The sequence below is a fragment of the Cydia splendana genome, chromosome 8 (genome assembly GCF_910591565.1).
Source record: "Cydia splendana chromosome 8, ilCydSple1.2, whole genome shotgun sequence".
Lineage (NCBI taxonomy): Eukaryota > Metazoa > Arthropoda > Insecta > Lepidoptera > Tortricidae > Cydia > Cydia splendana.
The window spans coordinates 17,759,249-17,780,887 of NC_085967.1; the positions used below are offsets into that span (position 1 = coordinate 17,759,249).

The following is a 21,639-nucleotide window of genomic DNA, read 5'->3' on the forward strand; positions in this document are numbered from 1 at the left end:
TAAGTCCGAGAATACCTCCTGGTTGACATATTTCGTAACTACATTTTACTTCTGTATTGTGTAAAACATGAAATTATGGCATGGCAAGCATCATTATGTCAATTGTCCCATCATAGGAGGTATGCAATTTTACAGCTCCTATAATGGGATTGGGCCAAATACCACTATTTTTTTACATCTGTGGAGTCACAACATAGTGTGTTGTATACCTTATCTCATGGTAAATGCAATTAACAAAACACATTCTAGTTTTCATCAAGTATTAATTAATTAAAATTTAATAAATTAACTCACCTCTCTTAGCGAAGTTGTTAAGAATTTTTAGTGATATATTTTTTCAGTGGCACGACAACTTTTGGGTTGACGCACATTTCTTAAAAAATAACCGAATTTAATAAAAATTCAAACATAATCAGCTCTAGGACTCTTATTTATGATAAAAATATATCCAGTGTTTATAAACTACTTTTATATACTTATTTTAGAGGAATTGTGTTTTTTTGTCCCATTACTGGTTCCGTGTCCATTATAGGGTATACTACTATAGGCTAATAAAAAAATAAATATAATTAGTTATTTTTGCAATTAATCTTTTTAGAGTGCCGCATTATATGTAGGTAGGTATATGTTTAAGTCTAAAATGAACAAAGGGACCAGGGAAAACTTAAATTTGACAGGCTATAAATATGACGAAGAACAAGAAAAGGGCGAGGGCTTGTAAAATCGTAACGTCTACAGAATTAATAGTGAATAATTAATCAAACACGACATTGCTTTTCATTATATTTTCCGAGTTTTATTGAGTGGTAATAACAACCCATCAATGTGCCCACTGATAAAAAGCCGGCTGTCTGGATGGAACTTTATACCTACCCGTTCCACCTAAGCACCTGTAATAAAAGATATTCTAGATGTTTATTATCGAGCCGTCCAATTACCGAAAGTCAACCTAAACGTTGGGCTGTCATATTCACGCAGGTTCATTCACGAAATCTGAGATAGAATTTCTTCGAAAAATATTTTCACCGCAGATTGGTATTTTGGTAGGCAAACCTTGGCTTATCGGTGATACTTGGTAATTCGGTGATACTCCGTTATAATCTTACACAGTTCTCACCATGAGGAAATGCGAGCTATAAAATCGGTGGCAGCTGGCAGTTTTGATGCTTGCAATCGAGTTGGCAGCGATTTAATTGCTTACATTTCAGCATTGTAAGCTCAGCGTAAGATAACAACACATTATCACCGAATTACCAAGTATCACCGATAAGCCAAGGTTTGCCTATATTCCAATTTGTCCCTTCTACAAATTGCACAAACAAGAATTATACAAATTGCAGTCGGGTTGCAGTCCGTCTGTATCGGCCCTAATAGACAGAGTGCCTCCAGTGCCGAGCCAATAAATTACATACTTACCTTTCCCGCACGTTACTGCTGTTAAGGCAGTTACGAGCACCAACAACCGCGGCGCCGATAATTTTACCAATAATTGGATTAATCGCTGACGCCATTTTGGAAATATATAGCTGGATAAAATAGATTAAGCAAAGTTAGAAATATCTTCTAGGGTGTGCCCTTTAGTGTTTGATTAGTTTTGCCATAATAATTGCCATAAATTATTATTTTCCAAATATATGAATTTGTGTTCAAATCAAGTGAGTATTATATTCTTTGGTTCAAATACTATATCCTTACCATGGAATCCGGATTGTTCCATATCTCAGTGCTATCATGTAGAAACTTTTGGACAATTCATTATTTAAGTCCATATTTAGCATAGTAACAAGTTAGACCAAAACGAAACTAACAATTTCTTAACTTCCAAGTAATTAAAAGTCCATTTTCACATTATCCAGCCATCACTCAACGTTTCCTTAAGTGCAAGAAGCCGTTAGAAGATTTATCTCAGTTTAAAGAGGCGCTCAGGATAATTGCGCCTCCTTCAATTAGGGCACTAGCTATTTCCATAAATATTAGCCGGCTTATTTTTATGCTTATAGCCGTTTGCGTAAATAGGTACGTAAAACGGTGTTTTTGCATTCATACCGTTGCCAGACCTGATTCACTGCGCGTTTCGTGTATTTATTATTTTGAGACCGTTTTAAAACTATTAAAGTAACCCAATTTTTCCTTAAACCCACCCCTTTAGGTACTACAAAAACAAAGCAGGTACTTAAACCATTTATAATAATACGTCGACGTAATAGAAATGGAATACAGATACAAGGATAATATGGATTTCCTAATAGTATTATGTTCCGTAATCAATCAATTTCACGCGCTCCTACGGCCCGCGTCGAAATAACGAAGTTAGCGGAAATAAATACATAATACCTACCTCACAACATACCTTCGCTCGCTGCCGCTGCCCAGGAAACAGTTTATTCCATCTGTTTACTTGTAGGTAGGTTTACTAGGTCCGGTTCCGGTTATCGTAGAGCGAACACGTCCGCCATTACGCTCCGCAATTAATTAATTAATTCTAGTGGGAAAAGTGCGAGTTGGATACCAAAAAACAGTGGAAAACAGTGCAGTGAACAATAAGAAACGATATTCAGAAGTGTTACGATGTGAAACGCATTAAATGCAGAATAATTGCAAAAACATCCGACCCGACGGTGAACGGCCGCCATTAAGACGCGAAGTGAACTAGTTAAATATTAGTGCGAAGAGTGCCAGCCGTTTACCAAAACCTGTGTCGTGTTCAATAAAACGAGAATATTAGGAAGTGTTACGGTGGGGAACACATTAATTACGGAAAAACATAAAATATAATCCGGCGACATAACCTAAAAATAGGAACTCGGTGCATACAAATACCAACCTAGCAAAAACTATAAATAATGGAGAAATGTATAGAAGAACTGTGGACACGCATAGAGAAAAAATTTGACGATCAAACTGTCAATATATCAAACACAGTGACTAGTAACGTCATGATGGCGATTGACGACAGGCTCAAAACATTAACGGACGAAAATACGCAACTCAAGACAAAAATATGTACTTTACAGGAAAAACTCGGTATTATAGAAAGAGAGAAAAGGAAAAATAACTTGGTAGTGTTTGGAATTGATGAAATCGGAAAAACTGAAGCCCAACTGGTGGATTTCGTGAAAGAAACTATAGTTGAATCCGGAACATACTTGGACAGTCAGGAAATCAACAATATATATAGAATCGGCAAGAAAATCAACGACAAAAACCGGCCCGTTGTCATCTCCATTGCATCCACATGGAAAAAACACTTAATACTTAAAAATAAAGCGAAACTTCCCGAAGGTATCTACATAAAAGAAGATTTCCCTAAGGAGGTCCTTGAGAAGAGAAAGCAGTTACAAAACCAAGTGGAGGAAGAAAAGAAGAAAGGAAATGTGGCCTTTATAAAATATGATAAACTGATAGTGAAAAAACCAACAAATAATGTCAGAGATAAAAGAAAAAGAGAAGAGTCAGGCTCACCAGATACCTCAAATCAGAAGAAAATAAATACAACAGAATTACCAAAAAACACAGGAACACCAAGAGACATTACAAAACCTAACATTTTAAATTTCCTTGAAAGAGGTAGATCAACTTCCATATCGGATAGTTCAAAAAACTGATTTGTGCCTTCAACACCGGGAACCAATCCAAAACAAACATACAAACTCTATCTAAAACAGCAACAAAAACACAAACCCGGAACCTAACTGAAACAAATGTTAAAACTTTATATAAAACAACATCCAAAAAAAACACCTGCAAAAAAACTGAAGAAAAAGTTAATATTAAATCTAAAACAACATCAAATAAAAACAACAAAAACCTAACTAATAATAGTGACAAAACCTTAACTACAACAACAAACTCAAAACACACCCCAAGCCGGTTGGTCACCGTGGGGGAAGATGACCACACCCTCCCAACAAATTCTAACAATATCTACATAGCCACCCTGAACACACTGTCTCTAAGAAATAAAGAAAAACTGCTGGAACTTGAAACGGCATTGGAAAATATCAAATGGGACATTCTCGGTATAAGCGAAGTAAGACGACTAGGAAATCAAATTGAAGAACATGAAAACTATATCCTCTACTATATAGGCGAAACCAAAGGGCACCACGGAGTCGGATTTATGGTAAAAAAACACCTTAAAAAACAAATCATAGAGTTCAAAGGTATATCGGAAAGGATTGCAGTATTAAATATAGACCTGCAAGGACATAAGAACCAGTGGACTGTTATACAAATCTATGCACCAACCGAAGCAGCATCAGAAGCAAAAAAAGATGAGTTCTACCGGCAACTCTCAACTACAATAGAGACTGCCCATAAAAACATTATTGTCATGGGAGACTTTAATGGCAAAATAGGGAAGAAGAGTCAAGGAAGTGGTGGAAACCAGACAACCAACAATAGAGAAAATGCAGTCATGGGTAAATTCAGCACGGGAGAAAGGAATGACAATGGAAAACGCTTGATAGACTTAGCCTTCACCTACAACCTAAGAATAATGAACAGCTTCTATAAAAAGAAACATAGTAAGAAGTGGACCTGGGTATCGCCAAATGGCCAAACAAAGAATGAAATAGACTATATTCTGACCAACAAGCCATCCTTTTTCAAAGATGTAGACACAGTAAACCAACTCAACTTCAACACAAACCACCGTATGGTAAGAGGCAAACTACATATGAAGCAACCTAAAATTCATAGAAAACATATAATGAGAACAACAAACAGCAGACCAATACACCTACCGCTTCCGAAGGACTTATTGACACCTTTACAAACCAACCTCCAGATGATCAAAAATAAGGATACAATTCAGAATAAATACAACACACTAGAAAGTGAACTAAAAGCTATATCCTGCAAAATCAACAACTCAAAAATATACAAAGATAAGGTTGGGGACGAAGCAAGGGCTCTGATGGAAACTAGAAAGTGTCTTATAGTGAACAGAAATGCAAACCGAAAGGAAATTGCAAAATTGAGCAAAGAAATCAACAACAAAATTAGAAAACATATAGCAAGATCCCGACTACAGACAATACAACACCATATAGAAAGAACGGGAGGAACAAAAAAGGCACTGAAAGAACTAAGGGATAAAACCGAATGGATACCCAACCTACACAATAAAGCACTAGCAACCAAAGTATCTAGCCGCCCACTGATCATAGACACCGCAACAGAATTCTACCGAGAACTATACAGTGATACAGAGGACACCAACAGTCTAGAATATAAAGAAGATGAGGAAGAAATCCCTACTATTCTTGAAAGTGAGGTAAGACAAGCAATCCTATCACAAAACAATGGAAAAGCCCCTGGTGACGACAAAATACCCAACGAAATAATTAAAGGATGTATAGACCAAATCTTAGGAACCACAACAAAATTATTTAATGACATTATGAGATCCGAAACTATACCAGATCAATGGACCACCTCTACAATTATACTACTTCACAAAAAAGGTGACAAAAGCCTGGTTAACAACTACAGACCCATCAGTTTAATTACAAACTTGTACAAGATATTCTCCAAAATTATCCTAAACCGAATAAACAAGGAATTAGAGGCAAACCAACCTAAAGAGCAAGCGGGGTTTCGGAGTGGATTCTCAACAGTCGACCATATCCATACAATCAAACAGCTGATAGAAAAACATGAAGAATACAACAAAATCTATTATTTTGCTTTCATAGACTATAATAAAGCGTTCGACTCACTGAAACATAAATACATATGGGAAGCGCTGAGAACACAAAACATACCGACAAAATACATAAGGATAATCCAACAAATATATAAAAATTCAACAGCTAAAATACGAACAGAAAGAGAAGGCCAACTTTTTAACATGCAGAAAGGAGTTAAGCAGGGAGACCCCTTATCACCTAAACTGTTTTCTGCAGTTTTAGAATATGTATTCAGAAAACTTAACTGGGAATCTTTTGGCCTTAACATAAATGGAGCAAAACTAACAAATCTAAGGTTTGCTGACGATATTATTCTACTGAGTGATAACCCGAGGGACCTAAGCATAATGCTACAACAGCTTGCAGACGGCAGCAAAGAAGTGGGACTAACGATGAACACCGAAAAGACCAAGTTAATGACCAACAGTGTAAAAGAAGATATATACATAGACCACAACCTCATTGCTTATGTAGAACGATACACGTATCTTGGACAAGTGATATCACCTCAAAACTTGACACAACAAGAAGTAGACACTAGAATCGGGAACTCATGGAAACGATACTGGTCACTAAAGGAAATAGTGAAGAACAACCAAATACCAACAAATATTAAGTCCAAAGTATTTAACACCTGTATCCTTCCTTGCCTTACATATGGATGTCAAACATGGGCCCTAACTGTCAAGGAAAGGAAAGCTCTCCAAGTATGCCAGAACAGTATGGAAAGAAGCATGTTGAATGTTAAACTTAGAGATAGAATAAAACTGGAGGACATTAGAAAGAGAACAAAAATAATCGACGTCAACCACACTATGAAAAAACTAAAGTGGAAGTGGACTGGCCACATGCTCCGAGACAAAAGAGAAAAATGGTCAAAAGACATCACAACATGGTACCCAAGAGACGGAAAAAGGAATGATGGTAGACAAAAAATGAGATGGGAAGACGAGTTCAGGCAGGTGGCTGGAGCCTTATGGAGAAGACAGGCTCTGGACAGGGACGCGTGGAGGAATATGGGAGAGGCCTATGCCAAGGGCAACCAGACAAAACGTCTGCGGAGAAAGGCTAGCAGTAAGCAGTAAGTAAGGTTTACTAGGTTTTAAGTATCTGATAGGGAAAATGATAGCGTAATACTTTTTCCATTACCAACCGTTTAAGATGAAGTTCAATGTCCGCAAGTACTAGCTAGAGTTAGACCAAGCTAAGTAGTAGGTAAGTTTCCATAATGCAAGCTGAAGTTTGTTTTTATTCAAACTTAGTGCTTGTTGCAGACTAACTTTTGTTTCACTTACAATTCTAAGCATATTTTCATTATATTTTTACTTAATAATGAACAGCCTCCTTCTTAAGCATTTTAAGTACACTACATTGTACTACAAATCCATTTGTATTATGTGATTGTTTGTGTTCTAAAATAAATGTTTATTGAGGGTGGAAAAATCGTTGCGATGCAAATTTTTCCTTATGTTCGGTGGAATAGACAGTACCTCTAAAGCCGAACACTTGATTAGACCTAGAGTTGTGCCTTTCTCAAGAACGTTCTGTGAATTGTATGGGAAATGTTCTCGATTGAAAATACTTCCAATTGCAAACGGAGAACATTCTCGAGAACGGCACAACTCTAATTAGACCCTCACCTATACCTCAGAGCACTTGGAATACCTACTTACATTATATCAATTCTGCCCCTCTGTCTGTGTCTTCTTATGCGACGCATCTCATTCACTCATGAATGCGCCACGAAAGCTGACACTAGTTTGTCGTCAGCAGCAAATACTTGGCATTTTATACGAGCAACACCAACGCTCACAAGTCCATAATGCCGGGGCCACACTAACGGGAAACGCCGTTGATTATCACGATAATGGACGTTTTTCATGCGGCCACACTGAGATGGGAGTATCGCGAATATCAACGGCGTTTCCCGTTAGTGTGGCATAACCAGGCATATCCTAATCTAATTTTTAATTATTATTTTTATTATATTTTAACTTTGCTTTGATTATAATGTATTGTATATAGTATGTCATTGTGTCGTTTAAGAGTATAATTGTACTATGGGTTTGTCTCAATGTATATTTATAACAAAAAAATAACCGACAAACGGGTTGGCGTGTAACGGCTGGGTGTAATGTCATACGTCGGATTTTCGGTTCGTTCGGCATCTCGTTACTTCAAATGAAACTTTCGTTTGAATTTTTTCGAAGGAAAACTAACGGTAACTTATTGCAGTCCCATGTTGGGCGCTATTTGTTTCGATACTTTATTCATTTTCGTATAAAAAGAATACCTATTGTTCTTTTTAATGGAACAATATCGTATTTAGGTAGTTATCTACTAATTAGGCCCAAGCTTAAACACATGACAGATAAAATAAACCCTAGAACCAGCTAGCTATTTTAAATTAATGAAATGTAACCGCCTCAGGTTATAAATAATAACATAATAAAATACATACCTACTAAGTCTCGCTTGGCAACCCTTTGGATAGCAATGCTGAGCCGTTGAGCGAAATATAATTGAAATCTAGAGTTAAATTGAATTGAACTTCAATTTTATCCAGACGTAAACAACTACTCGTAGCACCGTAATGTACGTGTTGGCCGATTGCCATACATCACTCGCCCCAAGGGCCCACAACAATTACTTAAAAGGACGCAATAAGAACTATTTTCATTATTTCGGAAACATGAGACAGGCCGAGATGTCTAGTGACCCCCAAGAAGTCACATTCGCCTGGCTGTTTGTAAAACAACTTTTCACATCACCTATTCGGAAAAGGGCTTTTTCTTCCCTGCTAGGAGGGATCAAAGTGGCACTTTTCTTCCCTGCTAGGAGGGATCAAAGTAACACTTTTCTGTTCCAGCACACTATTTTTAAATTTTTTTGCACATAATTTTTGTAGCTTAAATAATCTGTTTAAGTATCAGATTGTGTCAACACTAAGGTTTTTTCATTTTCCTCATAGTTGATGTGTAAAGCAGTATGTGTCACACGGTATCAAAATTATTTCGTCTTGGGCGTTAACACTTGAATCCCTCATTACGCTCAGGATTCAATGTACGCCCTTGACGGAAATATATCATTTTGATCCCTTGTAACACAAACTACTATTGTAAATTATCGCAAAAGTCATTAGCTACCTTCAAACGCGAAGCTGTTAGTCTTGATCGTGACTTAGAATTTATTTAGAATCAAAACTTACCTGAGAGGCCTTGATTGAAAAGAAACCTTTTTTATACGAAAAGATACGTTATTATTGAGACCTTTGAATCTGATTACGGTTACTATAGTATAATTATAGTTGAAATGATCTGAAATTACGTGGGTTGGCCGTGGATAGGAGAAATATTAATAATCAACAACTAACGAAGAGTTAGTAGCAAGTGACCTTAACGAAGAGTAAAATAATATTGTTTCAAAGTTAATCCGTCTCGGGAACAGCTTATTTCAGATAATTACAAGTATACTGGTCATTGGTTCTCAGAACTTTCTGTAATTTATTGATAATATTTCAGTTATAAGACATTGGAAGTGTATAATAATTTGAATTAAGTAAATACTGCTCCTGGAAATTCAATTACACTAAGGCCCATTTGCACCATCCTACTAACCCGGGGTTAAGCGGTTAAACCGTTAACCCAGTGTTAAATTGTACTGGTAACCATGGTAACTCCAGGTTTAACCGGTTAACCCCGGGTTAGTGGAATGGTGCAAGTGACACTAAAGCAGGTTTATTGTGAAATGAAACTTTCCATCCTTTCATTTGATTTATTTTCGTAATATTCAACTGTTGACTGACAACAAATTATCTTAATATATCCAATTTGTACATAATGACTTAAGAAAATATGGCAACACTCATATTTAACAATAAATACATGATAGCTAATGGTGTCATCATTTTGAAGTTCTAGCGATCCGATTAGGGTTATTACAGACCCCTACCAGGAATTTAGGTGACCTGAGGATATCTTTAGTATTTTAAACATCATTCAATTGTTTTATTAATGACGAGGTCTCCTAAACATCTGGCGTGGGAATACATGACAGTTGATAGCAGTCTATGAAGACAAACGACTCACTTATTCGATGTAAAATTACTACTAAACGTCACAGTAACTCTTAAATTGATTGTCTTTTAAGTTAACCAAGGTGGCGACTAATTATAGTCTTACAATACAGTTGAAAATACTCACATTGCTACTCATTTTATGATTACAATTAAAACACTGACAAATAATTTGTCATAAGCAGACATCGTAAATTTCATAGCATTTTCGGTGCAGCGGAGTGGTGTTAACGGAATTGGTATAAACAATTTCAACCCTAATGATTAATTAGCGTTAATATTAACTTTAATTTACCGTTTCAGTTGGAATCATCTATACCAATTCCGTTATAACCACTCCGCTGCACCAAAAATGCTAATTTACGATGTTTGGTCATAAGTATTAAATTTATTAAAACATGTCAGACATAGCTATGATTAAATGTAGATAATAATATTGTACCTGTATGGAAGATCTGTAAATGACAGATAAAATCAACATCTATTTAACATCACAACATCATGATCTTATTTGATATAATCTCATTAAATTATTTGAATGCATTTTATGATTCACTTCTTGAATGACAAATGTTCTTAACGCGCAACAACTTTAAAGTCCTTAGCATAGTAAAAGGAGGAAAGAAGGTCATTTCTGTTAAAACTTTGAACACTGAGCATTTCGCGCTTGTCTACTACAGGCGGCTTAGCTGGCGTCGATAGACTGAACACGACAAAATATACACGACAGCGCGCGTTATGACCTACTTTTTCATTTTACTATGGTCTTAGTGAGACAATGCCCAGATTTCATACCGAGCACACTAACAACATCATTATTCATTATAGACATATAGAGTATAACAACAGACAGACCCCTCTCGCCGCTGCGACTGCACCATGCCGACCATTCGTTGAAAAACTTGACACTAACTCCCGCCCAATCAACTCAATTTTCAATCATCTTATAAACATTTTCTTAAACACATTTGATATGAATCGCCTATTCTAGAAGAGTGTTGTGCGCTAACATGCAAATACAAGGAAGACGATAATTATTATGATAAACCATTTGAACAAGCAAGTTTTTCAACAAATACCTTCACCGTAGACAACGAGACACGATTATTCGAAAGTAGACCACGATACAATCGAAGAATAAAAGTAGTGCTCGAGAGTCTGAATCGGTGAAACTTTAAATTACATTTATTGAAATGCAAAAATATGTACACTTTCTCGCCATTTGGCCCTCTGTCCCTTCGAAAATATATGTCACTCGACTTATCTATATAGATGATTTTTATCATACTGTTCCCGACAATTGGGTATTCAATAAAGATACGGTTATAGTAATAAATGCGAATTTAATACGCAGATATCTGTATTTATCAGCATTGTTTTGTAACCGTATTATGATGTCATGATGTACGTTTCATATCATTTGACACAGTTATACCTATTATTTATACGTATCAGTTTACAATGGCGATATAATAAAAACCACTATTTTTGCGAAGTAGCAACGCAATTATCTGAAGCACGATATACTTTTACGCAGCCAAATATTTTGTGATTATATCGAAAATCGAGCCCAACCATGAGCACAAAGAGCATATATTTACTTGCTCACATTTCAAATCAACTGCACAGCGAACGTTGTAATACTGCAACACTACCCTCCCCACCTCTGTATCTGCATCATATACCCAAATACCAACTGTTAATGTTTAACGTTTATAAATTTCGGAAAGTCCTATCTAATATCCTATAAGGTTTCTACGCTTACATTTATATTATACTGTTTCAACTTTTCTACATTCTGAACCAGTCGTGACGACTCTTACCCTTGTGTATTAGACATTTCAAGTAAAACTATTTCTCTTAACATCACATAAATGATCAGTTCATCAGTAGCTGACAATACGACAGCAAGAGTTTAGAAAAAAGCTCTGCATATGTAAAGAATGCTAAAAAGAAGCTTTTTGTAGCAATATTAACACTAGAACAAATCTTTAGACCTGCATTTCTTTTTATTACTTCAATGCTGTTAGTATTTCGCTGTCCTAAAATTCTTAGAAGACTAGTTATGTAATAATTCCGTAAGAAAATTGGAATACATATTTGCGAAGTCAATTTAATAAAAAAAAAACATTCATCTCCCTGTCTATTTCTGGTAAAACAATAAAGCGCTTAACTAATGCAGCTATTACACCAAGAACTTTTTCCCATCTAAAATTTCATATTCAATATTTCTAGGTAACTTGATTATTACAATTCTGTCTCGCAGAATTCGTATTATTTCAAAAATATAAGCATTTCAATTTGAATTTACCGAAATGAAATGCATATTCTTTTACTAGAATACTGTTATAAAGACAAGATAACTCCATATTTTCTTTATTTTAATGCAACCCTCACTGGTAAAAGTCCTAATATCCACCGAAATATTTTTCGCAGAAGGAATCGCAAGTCGCGATCTAACCACAAACTTTATGTCAGTGTGAAAAGCATTGATGTCCCATTTATACGATCTATCTTACAGTATAATACCAACTGACCCCGTCGACTCGTTGTCGAGTCCTACGTCCAATACTTAATGAATAAGACGTGCTGAGTCAAAACGGCCTGTGTTTTCGTATAGTTCGTTTTAGCGAGGTTTATTATGCCGTTTTGGCTCGGCACGGCATGGTTATGCTTAAGCTGGGCCGCCGGTCGAAGTGTAGCTTTGATTGTCCGGCGGCGTGTACTATACGTTTGATAACGTCAAACTACGTTGACTTCACCATCCGTTTAATTAGACCTGTTGTCCGTCTGCTCTTATAAAGCCTTTCATTTTCCTGTTACGATTCTCTGTAATTTAGAATTCTCGTTAACTCGCGGTAACGCTATCTGATAAGATATCTGGCGGTCACCGTTGGATTATCTTCGTGTTGTCAAATAATGAACGTACTGATTATTTCTTATCAGTTCGCAAACAGTGAGCGAATGCCGTAGATTGATAGACCATGTTTACAATCACGAGGTGTAAGGGAAAACCGGGAAAATAGTTTTTTTAGTAATGATAAAATAACATAGACATCATCGCAAATACTATGGCTGTTCCTTTAAAGATTCACGTCTCCCGGTTTCTCTTACGTTACATATGATGTAGGAACCATCGCCTCATCAGTCCAAGGATAGTTAAAAGAACTAGGAACCATCAATATTAAGATACTATCATCCTTGCATCGATACAAAGGCCAAGATCGCTTACCATACACAGAGGACAAGTAGATCTCATTAGGACAGTGGGTTAGCTAGTCGCCTACGCGTCTTCGTTGAGTTGCTTGAAGAGTAGAGTCTCCTCGAAGATGTACTTCTTGAGGGTCTCCTTGGGCAGGTCGTCCAGCTCCATCGCGAAGCGGAAGGGTTCCTCTGCAACTGGCTGCAGGGAAAACATATACCTTTAAATATAAGACTTAAAATGACTACATACGAGTAACTTTCGGCAAAGTTCAGAACGCAAGTCGCGTATAATTAAGCTTTAATATTTGTTTGCGCCTTTTTAAACAAATTTTTTATTTAAATGAAACAAGTTAATAAAAATATACCGTTCTTTTAATGGTGAAAATGTACAATAGGTTCGTTTTCATTATTGTCTAAGACACGCGCGTTCGCTTCAATGGTTAGATTGCAAGAGAGAGATGAGAGTGGTCCGCTGCCTGGGGATGAGTCTTATAGGCGAAACATTGGCGCTAGCATCGCACTTTCTGATTGGCCGCTGATCTCGCCGTACATGTTGACATCTTGGGCTGCATCTCCACACATCACTGGTTGGTTCGAAGCTGGCTGGGTTGCCAGAGCGCTAACAATATTTGACATTCGAATATTGTAAAAGACGAAATTTAATCACCGTACGACTTTCAAAAATGAACGTATGAATTAAACATAACCAATTAAGTTTCCAGCAGCTTCGGTCTCATTTTTCCTTCAATAACCATTAGCAGAGCCTATGAATTAATACATAACCTTGTTTGGTAAAATATAAGGCGCCCGGCCCCGGGGGATTATGCCGCCAATTTAATTTCCGTGTTGAGTGCCGTTAGGTCGTCCACCTAATATCACGCAATTTTAATTCAAACATTTACTTCGTAAACCTTTTATTCAGCGCGTCGCTTATGAAGCATTTTTGACCAGTGTAAGTGCTAACTCCGATTATATTTATTTGTTACGTATTTTTAGGTTAAGTTATACCAGGCACGTGGCATGTTTTGTGGATTGGATAAGGACGCTAATGACTAACAATCAAGCTAACGACACGTCGCGCCGTGGGAGGAAAAGGACAAATATTGGACAAGCACGCGTGCCACCAGGAAAATGTGTCTAATTATACCATGGTAAAAATAAAATTTGTAATAATAGGAGTACCGTAAACACGACCATGGAAATAATAGGCTTACTGATAGGTTTCAACTGTGATTGTAAATGACGACTAAGGGCTGATTTAGACGGCGCGCGAACTCGTATGCGATATTAGTTACATTGAGGACTATTGGTTACATCCATTTCAGCCGACCAATCAAATACCGCAATGTAATGAAACTCGCATGCGAGTTCTCGCACCGTCTAAATGAGCCTTAAGTATTTAATTTTGTGAAATATCTTTATTACTATGTACTTATTATAACGACAATCATGAAAATGAAGCAAAAATCGTTTCAGTTTTCACCGTACTTGACGTTAGACATACACTTTATATTTCGTCAGGTGACAAGCAAAACTCACTAATTACTAAAAAATAAATCAACAAAAATCAACTTTATTGTAGTACTAATACGGTTCATTATGGCTATGAACTTGTGGTGGTAATTAGTGAGTTTTGGTTGTCAACTGACGATTTGTAAGGAGCTTTTATTTACTGGGGGGTTTTGAATTCATTTATTTTACTAAAAAACACCATTACACATTTCATAGAATTTTAAATAAACTGAGTTTAATTTACGTCCCATCGCCTACAGGAGCGGCACCGTTCAGCCCTTTCATATAAAATGTATGTAATAATCTAACCCCTGTGCAGCCCTAGAGACTACATCATGAATTCATGACGACCAGGCGAATGCAGACAAATAAAACAAGTGTGAGCGAAATGAAATGTATTCAGCTGAGTCAAAACTATGATGCAAAATCGTAAGTATGTTTTGTATACCTATTGATGTTTATCTTTGAATTGTTCCAATGAATCATAAGTATCATAACCATACCCCGAGGTTTTGGGAATGACTTCGTATATTTATAAGTTTTATAACTTTATTTCTTTAAAAGAATGGTGCCGTAGCCACTCATATCAAGAACAAGAAGTCAAAACGAAGGCCCAGAATAGGCTGAAATGGAAAATGCTGCAGCGACAGAGGGCCAGGCCCTCTTAATATTGATTGATTGATAACTTTATTTATAGTAAAATGTTTACCAAATTATGAATTATAAATAGGAATTGCTAGTAAGCTCCAAATGTGGATATGTTGTTTCTATATTTACAATTTTTAACTTTTTTTGGCTAATGTCAAGCATTCCCGCACCCAGAACTCCGGGGTATGATTATAACAAAACAAATCTTGTTGCCTTAGGCATCATAAGGAAAATGTAATTCCATTATTTAGAATTCCTGAAATCACACAAGCGTCACCATACAAGCCGTTCTGCGCTCTCGCTTATTAATCTATACGTGTTATGAATTTATCTTGTTACTAAACAAGCGAGAATTTGCATAATTCAAGAGTTTATAATTAGACTTTTCCCAGTAGATCCATTCTACGTTTTTCCTAGTAAAGTAATTATAATGTACAAGTTTTGTTACGGCGTAGTCGTTAGACTAATTATTTGCCGGACCGTTTTCACAGAATAGAATAAAACTGAAACTATCATTGAATAAATACGTCAACATAAAATTAACAATTTAACTGAAGTAAACATGTGGTTCGTTAAAAGCTCAAAGGGATGTTTCATGTAGTCCGTAATTGGCTCGGTGGTTTAGTGGTCAAGACGTCTCAAATAACCGAAACCTCTCCAATTTCAGGACTGATGTCAACTCAAGATCATATTATAGTAATTGTAAAGCGCTTGCTGGTTGTATCGCTTTAGGGATAATACAAGTTTAATTGCATGTTGCGCGAGACATCGTCTCTTTCGCCAATAAATTACAAAGATGTGGATAGTTCACCCCGCATGCAGACATAAAAGTAGAGGACCTGATGAAATTACACGGCATGCGATGTATTGAACTTCAGTTACCTCACTACTGTTATTAGAGTCGTACGTATCTCTCTTCGAAGTATGAAGGTATCACGTCAAGCGGGCCTGGCCCCGTAGACAACGAAACGCAACTGTCACTGTCACAGTAATATAGAAGAGTGATAGAGAGACACAAAATGATTCGATGGCGAAAAGCAAGCGATCGTCACCTTGGCTAGGCCGTCTGGTTCACGGCAACAGTGAACTAACCTCGTCGTTGGGGTCGTAGTACTGCTCGAGGTAGGGGTGCGCGAGCGCCTCCTCCACGGTGATCCGCCGGTGCGGGTTGAAGGTGAGCATGCGGTGCAGCAGGTCGAGGGCGCGCGCGTCGGCGCCCGGGAACAGCTCCACCCACGGCACGCGCGGCTTGAACGGCAGCGACTCCAAATAGCCACGAGCCTGAGGGCAAACGGAATTTGTTAAACATAAATCTATGAAAGCAATTTCCTTATTTACAGAAGCAATCTTGGACAAATAATGTTGTACCGGTACAGTACACATAAAACATTAAAAAATAGAACTAAAACTGGTGCCGATTAGCCTAGCGTTTTGGTACAAAATTGGGTACACGAACCCAATTGGAGTTAAATCTGGCATTCTTCAAGCTGGATTGAGGAATAATAAACTGTAAATCAACTAACAACTGGTCGAAGAATGTACTTGATAAATTTTCAACCAACTTTCAATTTAACGTGATCTATATTCGTACATTTCCTAACGTGAAAGTGTATGTTATTTTTATCTGTAAATTAAATTTCCTCCGATGCAGTGTTACGGACAGTACTTAAGATTGCTATTCATTGAACAGGCTTCAATACTCGTGTGCCAAGCCTTTACTTCCGTATAATTACAAAAACCTTTCAAAGGATAAACGGGCAATTGTAAATAAATTTGCCAACTGCAATAGCATAAAACTTTGATCCTGTTTGTAAATTCATTTATTCATGGCAGGCCGAGTATTGGTTAATTATGTATCCAGAGCGCAACCCTTTCCCGCTTGTTTGTATCAATAAATAAGTTACGTATGACGTTTTAATATCGCCGGCTGATTGGTTGGACGCAATTTTAGTCGGATTAAAGAGCTCGATGGAGCTTGTTTTTGCGAGATAATAAAATAGCCTAATCGAGTAACATATATCAGTTCATCAATAAAAATGTTAAAGATACAGGTTGGCCAAAAAAATAAGTACAAAAAATTTTTGGTTGTTTCATACATTTTGGCTGGTCCATTTTCTAATATGGGAGGGTAAATTTTTTTCGCGATTTCGGGTTTGGTCCCATACTAAAAGTTGCTCAGTATAATCCCAAAACCTCCCTAGCAACGGGAATACACTTGTTTTTTGGCCACTCTGTATATATTTCCTTGCGTCGATAGATTTGATGGAGGCATGTCTTTCACAGCCTGCCAAAAGGCAATGTATTGTACGAGATAATGGATGTGGCGTACAAAAAGGCATACAGCCGATGACATAAATCACCAAGGAATGTGACGCCATCGGCAGCTCCTGGTGTCTTTCCAATCGCTCACCGAGTAGGAGCGGCATTCGCAATTTACAAAACGATTGGTATCAATTTGACATCACTCGGCAAATATTGGCTATGTGCGAAGTGAATTGGGAACGAAATAAAAGCAAAAACGACGCGCAGAGTGGCGTAAATGTGATCTACGAGTATCAGGGGACGACAACTGTCAAATAGACGAAGAGAGGATCCATTTGACAGCTATAAACTCAATTTGTCAGTTAACTTGACTTGTACAAGAACATACTTTTTTAGGTACTTTACAATCTCATAATTTGTAATTAAGGTGCATTGGGTTCCGGCAGCAGTATTTTTGAAAAATCATGGAGCTTTTTTAGATCATAATACGGTTGCCAAAAAAGCTATATGCGTTGCAAGTGATGTCAAAATGTTCAAATGCCGCTACTACAAGTAAAAACGCTCAGGCTTGTATAACGAACCTATAGCCCCATATTCGTATTCGCGTTGCGCGTTTGCTGTTGTTTGTCCAACAAGACACCACAAGTTAATAGAAATATCACAAGAACTCTAGAACTGTACAGCCCAAAGCTCGTGCAAGTAATGCGAATACACATGCAGCATGATTGATGAGCGACGCCACAGTACCGCCCCTTTTGTAGGTACGTGTATTGCCGTGTACCGAGGCAGAACAAAGGAGCTGTATACCGCATACCGCGACTTTAAATAATGAAAGTGGTTTGAAGAGTTAGCCTGACTGACAGTGAGATACGCGACAATTACTAAAGCTTTTAAACAGACTTTGAAAAAGGATGTTGTTTATTTAACGGTGCGCAAAAAACAACAGCGCTATTTTCTAATATACTTTCTACTGACTTTTCCTGAAACTACTGAATTTTCGGCAAAAATTCACATAGCCCTACATTTCCTGTGACGCCGAATTTTAATAGCATTCGCATTTTTTCATTAGTTCTTTTTGCACCATAAATACCGCTGGTATGTTCTACATACGGCGCGATTCGGGAAATGAATTAGAGATTCACTAGATATGAAATAGTAAAGATATGTGACCTTCCACGGCAAAAGGTACCAATGTTCAATTGACCTGTAGATTTTATGAAGCTAATTAAAAACTTTTAACCACGAAACGTAACGCGAAAAAATCTTAATAACCTAGGTTGGAAGGCAGTTATTGAATTGAATTGTTAAGTGCGAGTAGCAAATGTATGAACTCGTACTTAACACTAGAGTCAGTCCAAGAAAAGTCTGCAGCGGATTTGATAGCCCACGCAGTGCATGTGTTATTTTAAACGTCAAACTTCTATGAAATTATTTCGCAGTGTAAGTGATAAATAAACGATTATGATTATGATAAATAACACTTACACTGCGTGGGCTATCAAATCCGCTGCAGACTTTTTTTGGTCCGACTCTAATCAAAGTGTAAACAAGCACTTATGGCTTGTACAAATTTCGCGCGGATAGGTATTTTCCGAAAATTTCAATAATCTGTACCGAGTCGGTTGCTATCGATTATTATCGCAGTTATCCAATCAGCGGCAGGTCGCCGTATCCCACACCGCGATCCATCACACACCGCTAATCGGTTAGTGTGAGCTATTGCCTGCCGACCGCTAGAAATTGGATACCGGCGTCCGAACCTATAGATCGCTTACCTCGATAGAGCAAAAACGATTTGAGCTGACCACGCTACCCCATTTCAATTCATTTATTAATTTCCTTTGTGTCCTGGCGGCTTAGCACGGTCGCGTTTTTATCCCTTGTCACCATGCCTGTCACGTTCTAACAAGTATGTAAGTGCGAAAGGGACGCGCATAGTGATAGTCGATAAAAATGGAACCGTGCTGAGCCCGCAGGTTTACGAGCGAAATACATATGTTATTTAATATAATCAGCAACAAATAATGAGTTTTAGAGGTTAATGGGACTTATGGGACCAATGCACGAGAAGAGTAACGCGAGCCATCATTAACGTAACATACGTTATTTAACATACCTTTTATTCATGATTCAAAATTTAGTGTCTCACACTTCAATTTGCATCATTAATAAAAAACACGTTATGAAAACTTAATTCACGTAACTTTTTCTTGAAATGATGCAATGGTTTTTGTATTGTAAAATTGTGTATGGGGTAGGGTACAAGTTTGCAAGTCTTATATTATAAAGATATGTGTGATCAAAGCGCATTAGCAGATGGCTAAGACACGAACTCGGTCTAGTTTAATTTCTGTCTGTGTATTTAACATATTTCGTACAAACAGCAACATATGACAAGAGGCATAAGGTCCACCGATGGACAGTTAAGAGCGTGGGCGATGGTAAATAACATAACATAAACCATTATAGAAAAGTTTCATTGTGCGGAGTCTACTGGGAAGTAAGTATTACATATTTGTCGAAATCACACACGGACGTGCATATTTCAATGCATACCGATTAACTGTCCGATTCGAACTTTCAGATACTAAATATTACGAAAAGATAAGTCAGTGTCAAAAGTGGCGTTTTTGTTTGAAGAAACGTCACTTTTGACACTGACATCTAATCCATATCGTATCTGTCTAGCCAAGGTTACAATCGCTATCGCTTCGACAACGAAAAGCATTATGTCTCTCTATCACTCTTCCATATTAGTGTGACAGTGACAGTTGCGTTTCGATCGCTACGGAGCGTAAGCGATTGGCATCTTGGCTACGCGGCCTGGTCGTAATATTTGACGTAAGATCTTAAAATTCGAATCGGGCCGTAAGCCGGGCACGGGCACATTGTTGAGCCACGTAACTAGAGATCAATTCGTGACAACTTGAAGCACACGTGTAAATTACACTTTGTAAGGTTATGGTTCAATGTCCTTAGCGCCATGGAACAAATTGTTACTTTTGCGTAGGCACATTTATATTCGTCCCGGGTAAAGGTTCGCGGTTAAAGTTGGTGACGTGATATATTGAACTAGACGGTATTAGAAACTTGTCCAACTTTGTAAGTATTCGATCAGCTGTTTCTCGGAATTAGCTACTGGAAATATGATATATTAGCTGAAGTTTTGTTCCGTGCTATAATTATAAAGGTCGCTATGCGGTGGTGGCCGAGTGGATATGACGTCCGACTTTCAATCCGGGGGTCGCGGGTTCAAATCCTGGCTCGTACCAATGAGTTTTTCGGAACTTATGTACGAAATATCATTTGATATTTACCACTTGCTTTTCGGTGAAGGAACACATCGTGAGGAAACCTGCATACATCCGCGAAGAAATTTCTAAGGTGTATGTGAAGTCCCCAATCCGCATTGGGCCAGCGTGGGGACTATAGCCCAAGCCTTCTTGCGAGTGAGAGGAGGCCTGTGCCCAGCAGTGGGACGTATATAGGCTGAATGATGATGATGATGATGATGTTCGCTAATACGAATAAAGTAAATGTGTTTATTTTTTCGTCTAGCTTATAAAAATATTTAAGGGCTCCCATAGGACTTCATTTGTTGGCCCGTTAATAGTTGACCGACAGAGAGGCATATCATTTATTAAGGTTCCGTACCCAAAGGGTAAAAACGGGACCCTATTACAAGACTTCGCTGTCCGTCTGTCTGTCTGTCTGTCTGTCACCAGGCTGTATGTCATGAATCGTGATAGCTAGGCAGATGTGAAATTTTCACAGATGATGTATTTCTGTTGCCGCTATAACAACAAATACTAAATACAGAATAAAATACATATTCAAGTGGGGCTCCCGTACAACAAACGTGATTTTTTTGCGTGATGGTACGCAACCTTTCATGCGCGAGTTCTACTCGCAATTAATATGCAACCAAACCTTGTGTAGGTAAACTTAAACGAAGTTAAACATGTTAACACCTCGTATCTGGCAATGTTTAACCTCTAGCCGCCCAGAGACCTATAAAAAGGTCTCCTGTTCCATTGTAATTTGAACTTCGTGTTGACAAAATAAAATTTCATTTTGCTTGGCAAGGTTTGACGTATGCCGGCTAGAGGTTAATGCAAATAAATTATCTTTATCTTACCTTTATCATTAGTTTTGGACATTACCTAAATGTAATTGTAACTTAAAAACTGTTGAACAAAATTACAACAAGATACGAAATGTGTATTTAGGTCCGCCCTGGCATTT

General features: G+C 37.5%; 1 protein-coding gene across 1 annotated transcript in view; it reads right to left on the reverse strand.

The window, feature by feature from the left end:
• Nucleotides 1-9,453: 9,453 nt before the first annotated feature.
• The window catches only part of LOC134792974 (mitogen-activated protein kinase ERK-A), a 112,367-nt gene continuing 100,181 nt past the window's right edge, over nt 9,454-21,639 (reverse strand). The window contains exons 7-8 of the mRNA XM_063764466.1: nt 16,225-16,413; nt 9,454-13,171 (exon numbers count right to left, since the gene is read on the reverse strand). Coding sequence (XP_063620536.1) covers nt 13,052-13,171; nt 16,225-16,413 — 309 coding nt within the window. The 3' untranslated portion in view covers nt 9,454-13,051. The remainder of the gene's footprint in view (nt 13,172-16,224; nt 16,414-21,639) is intronic.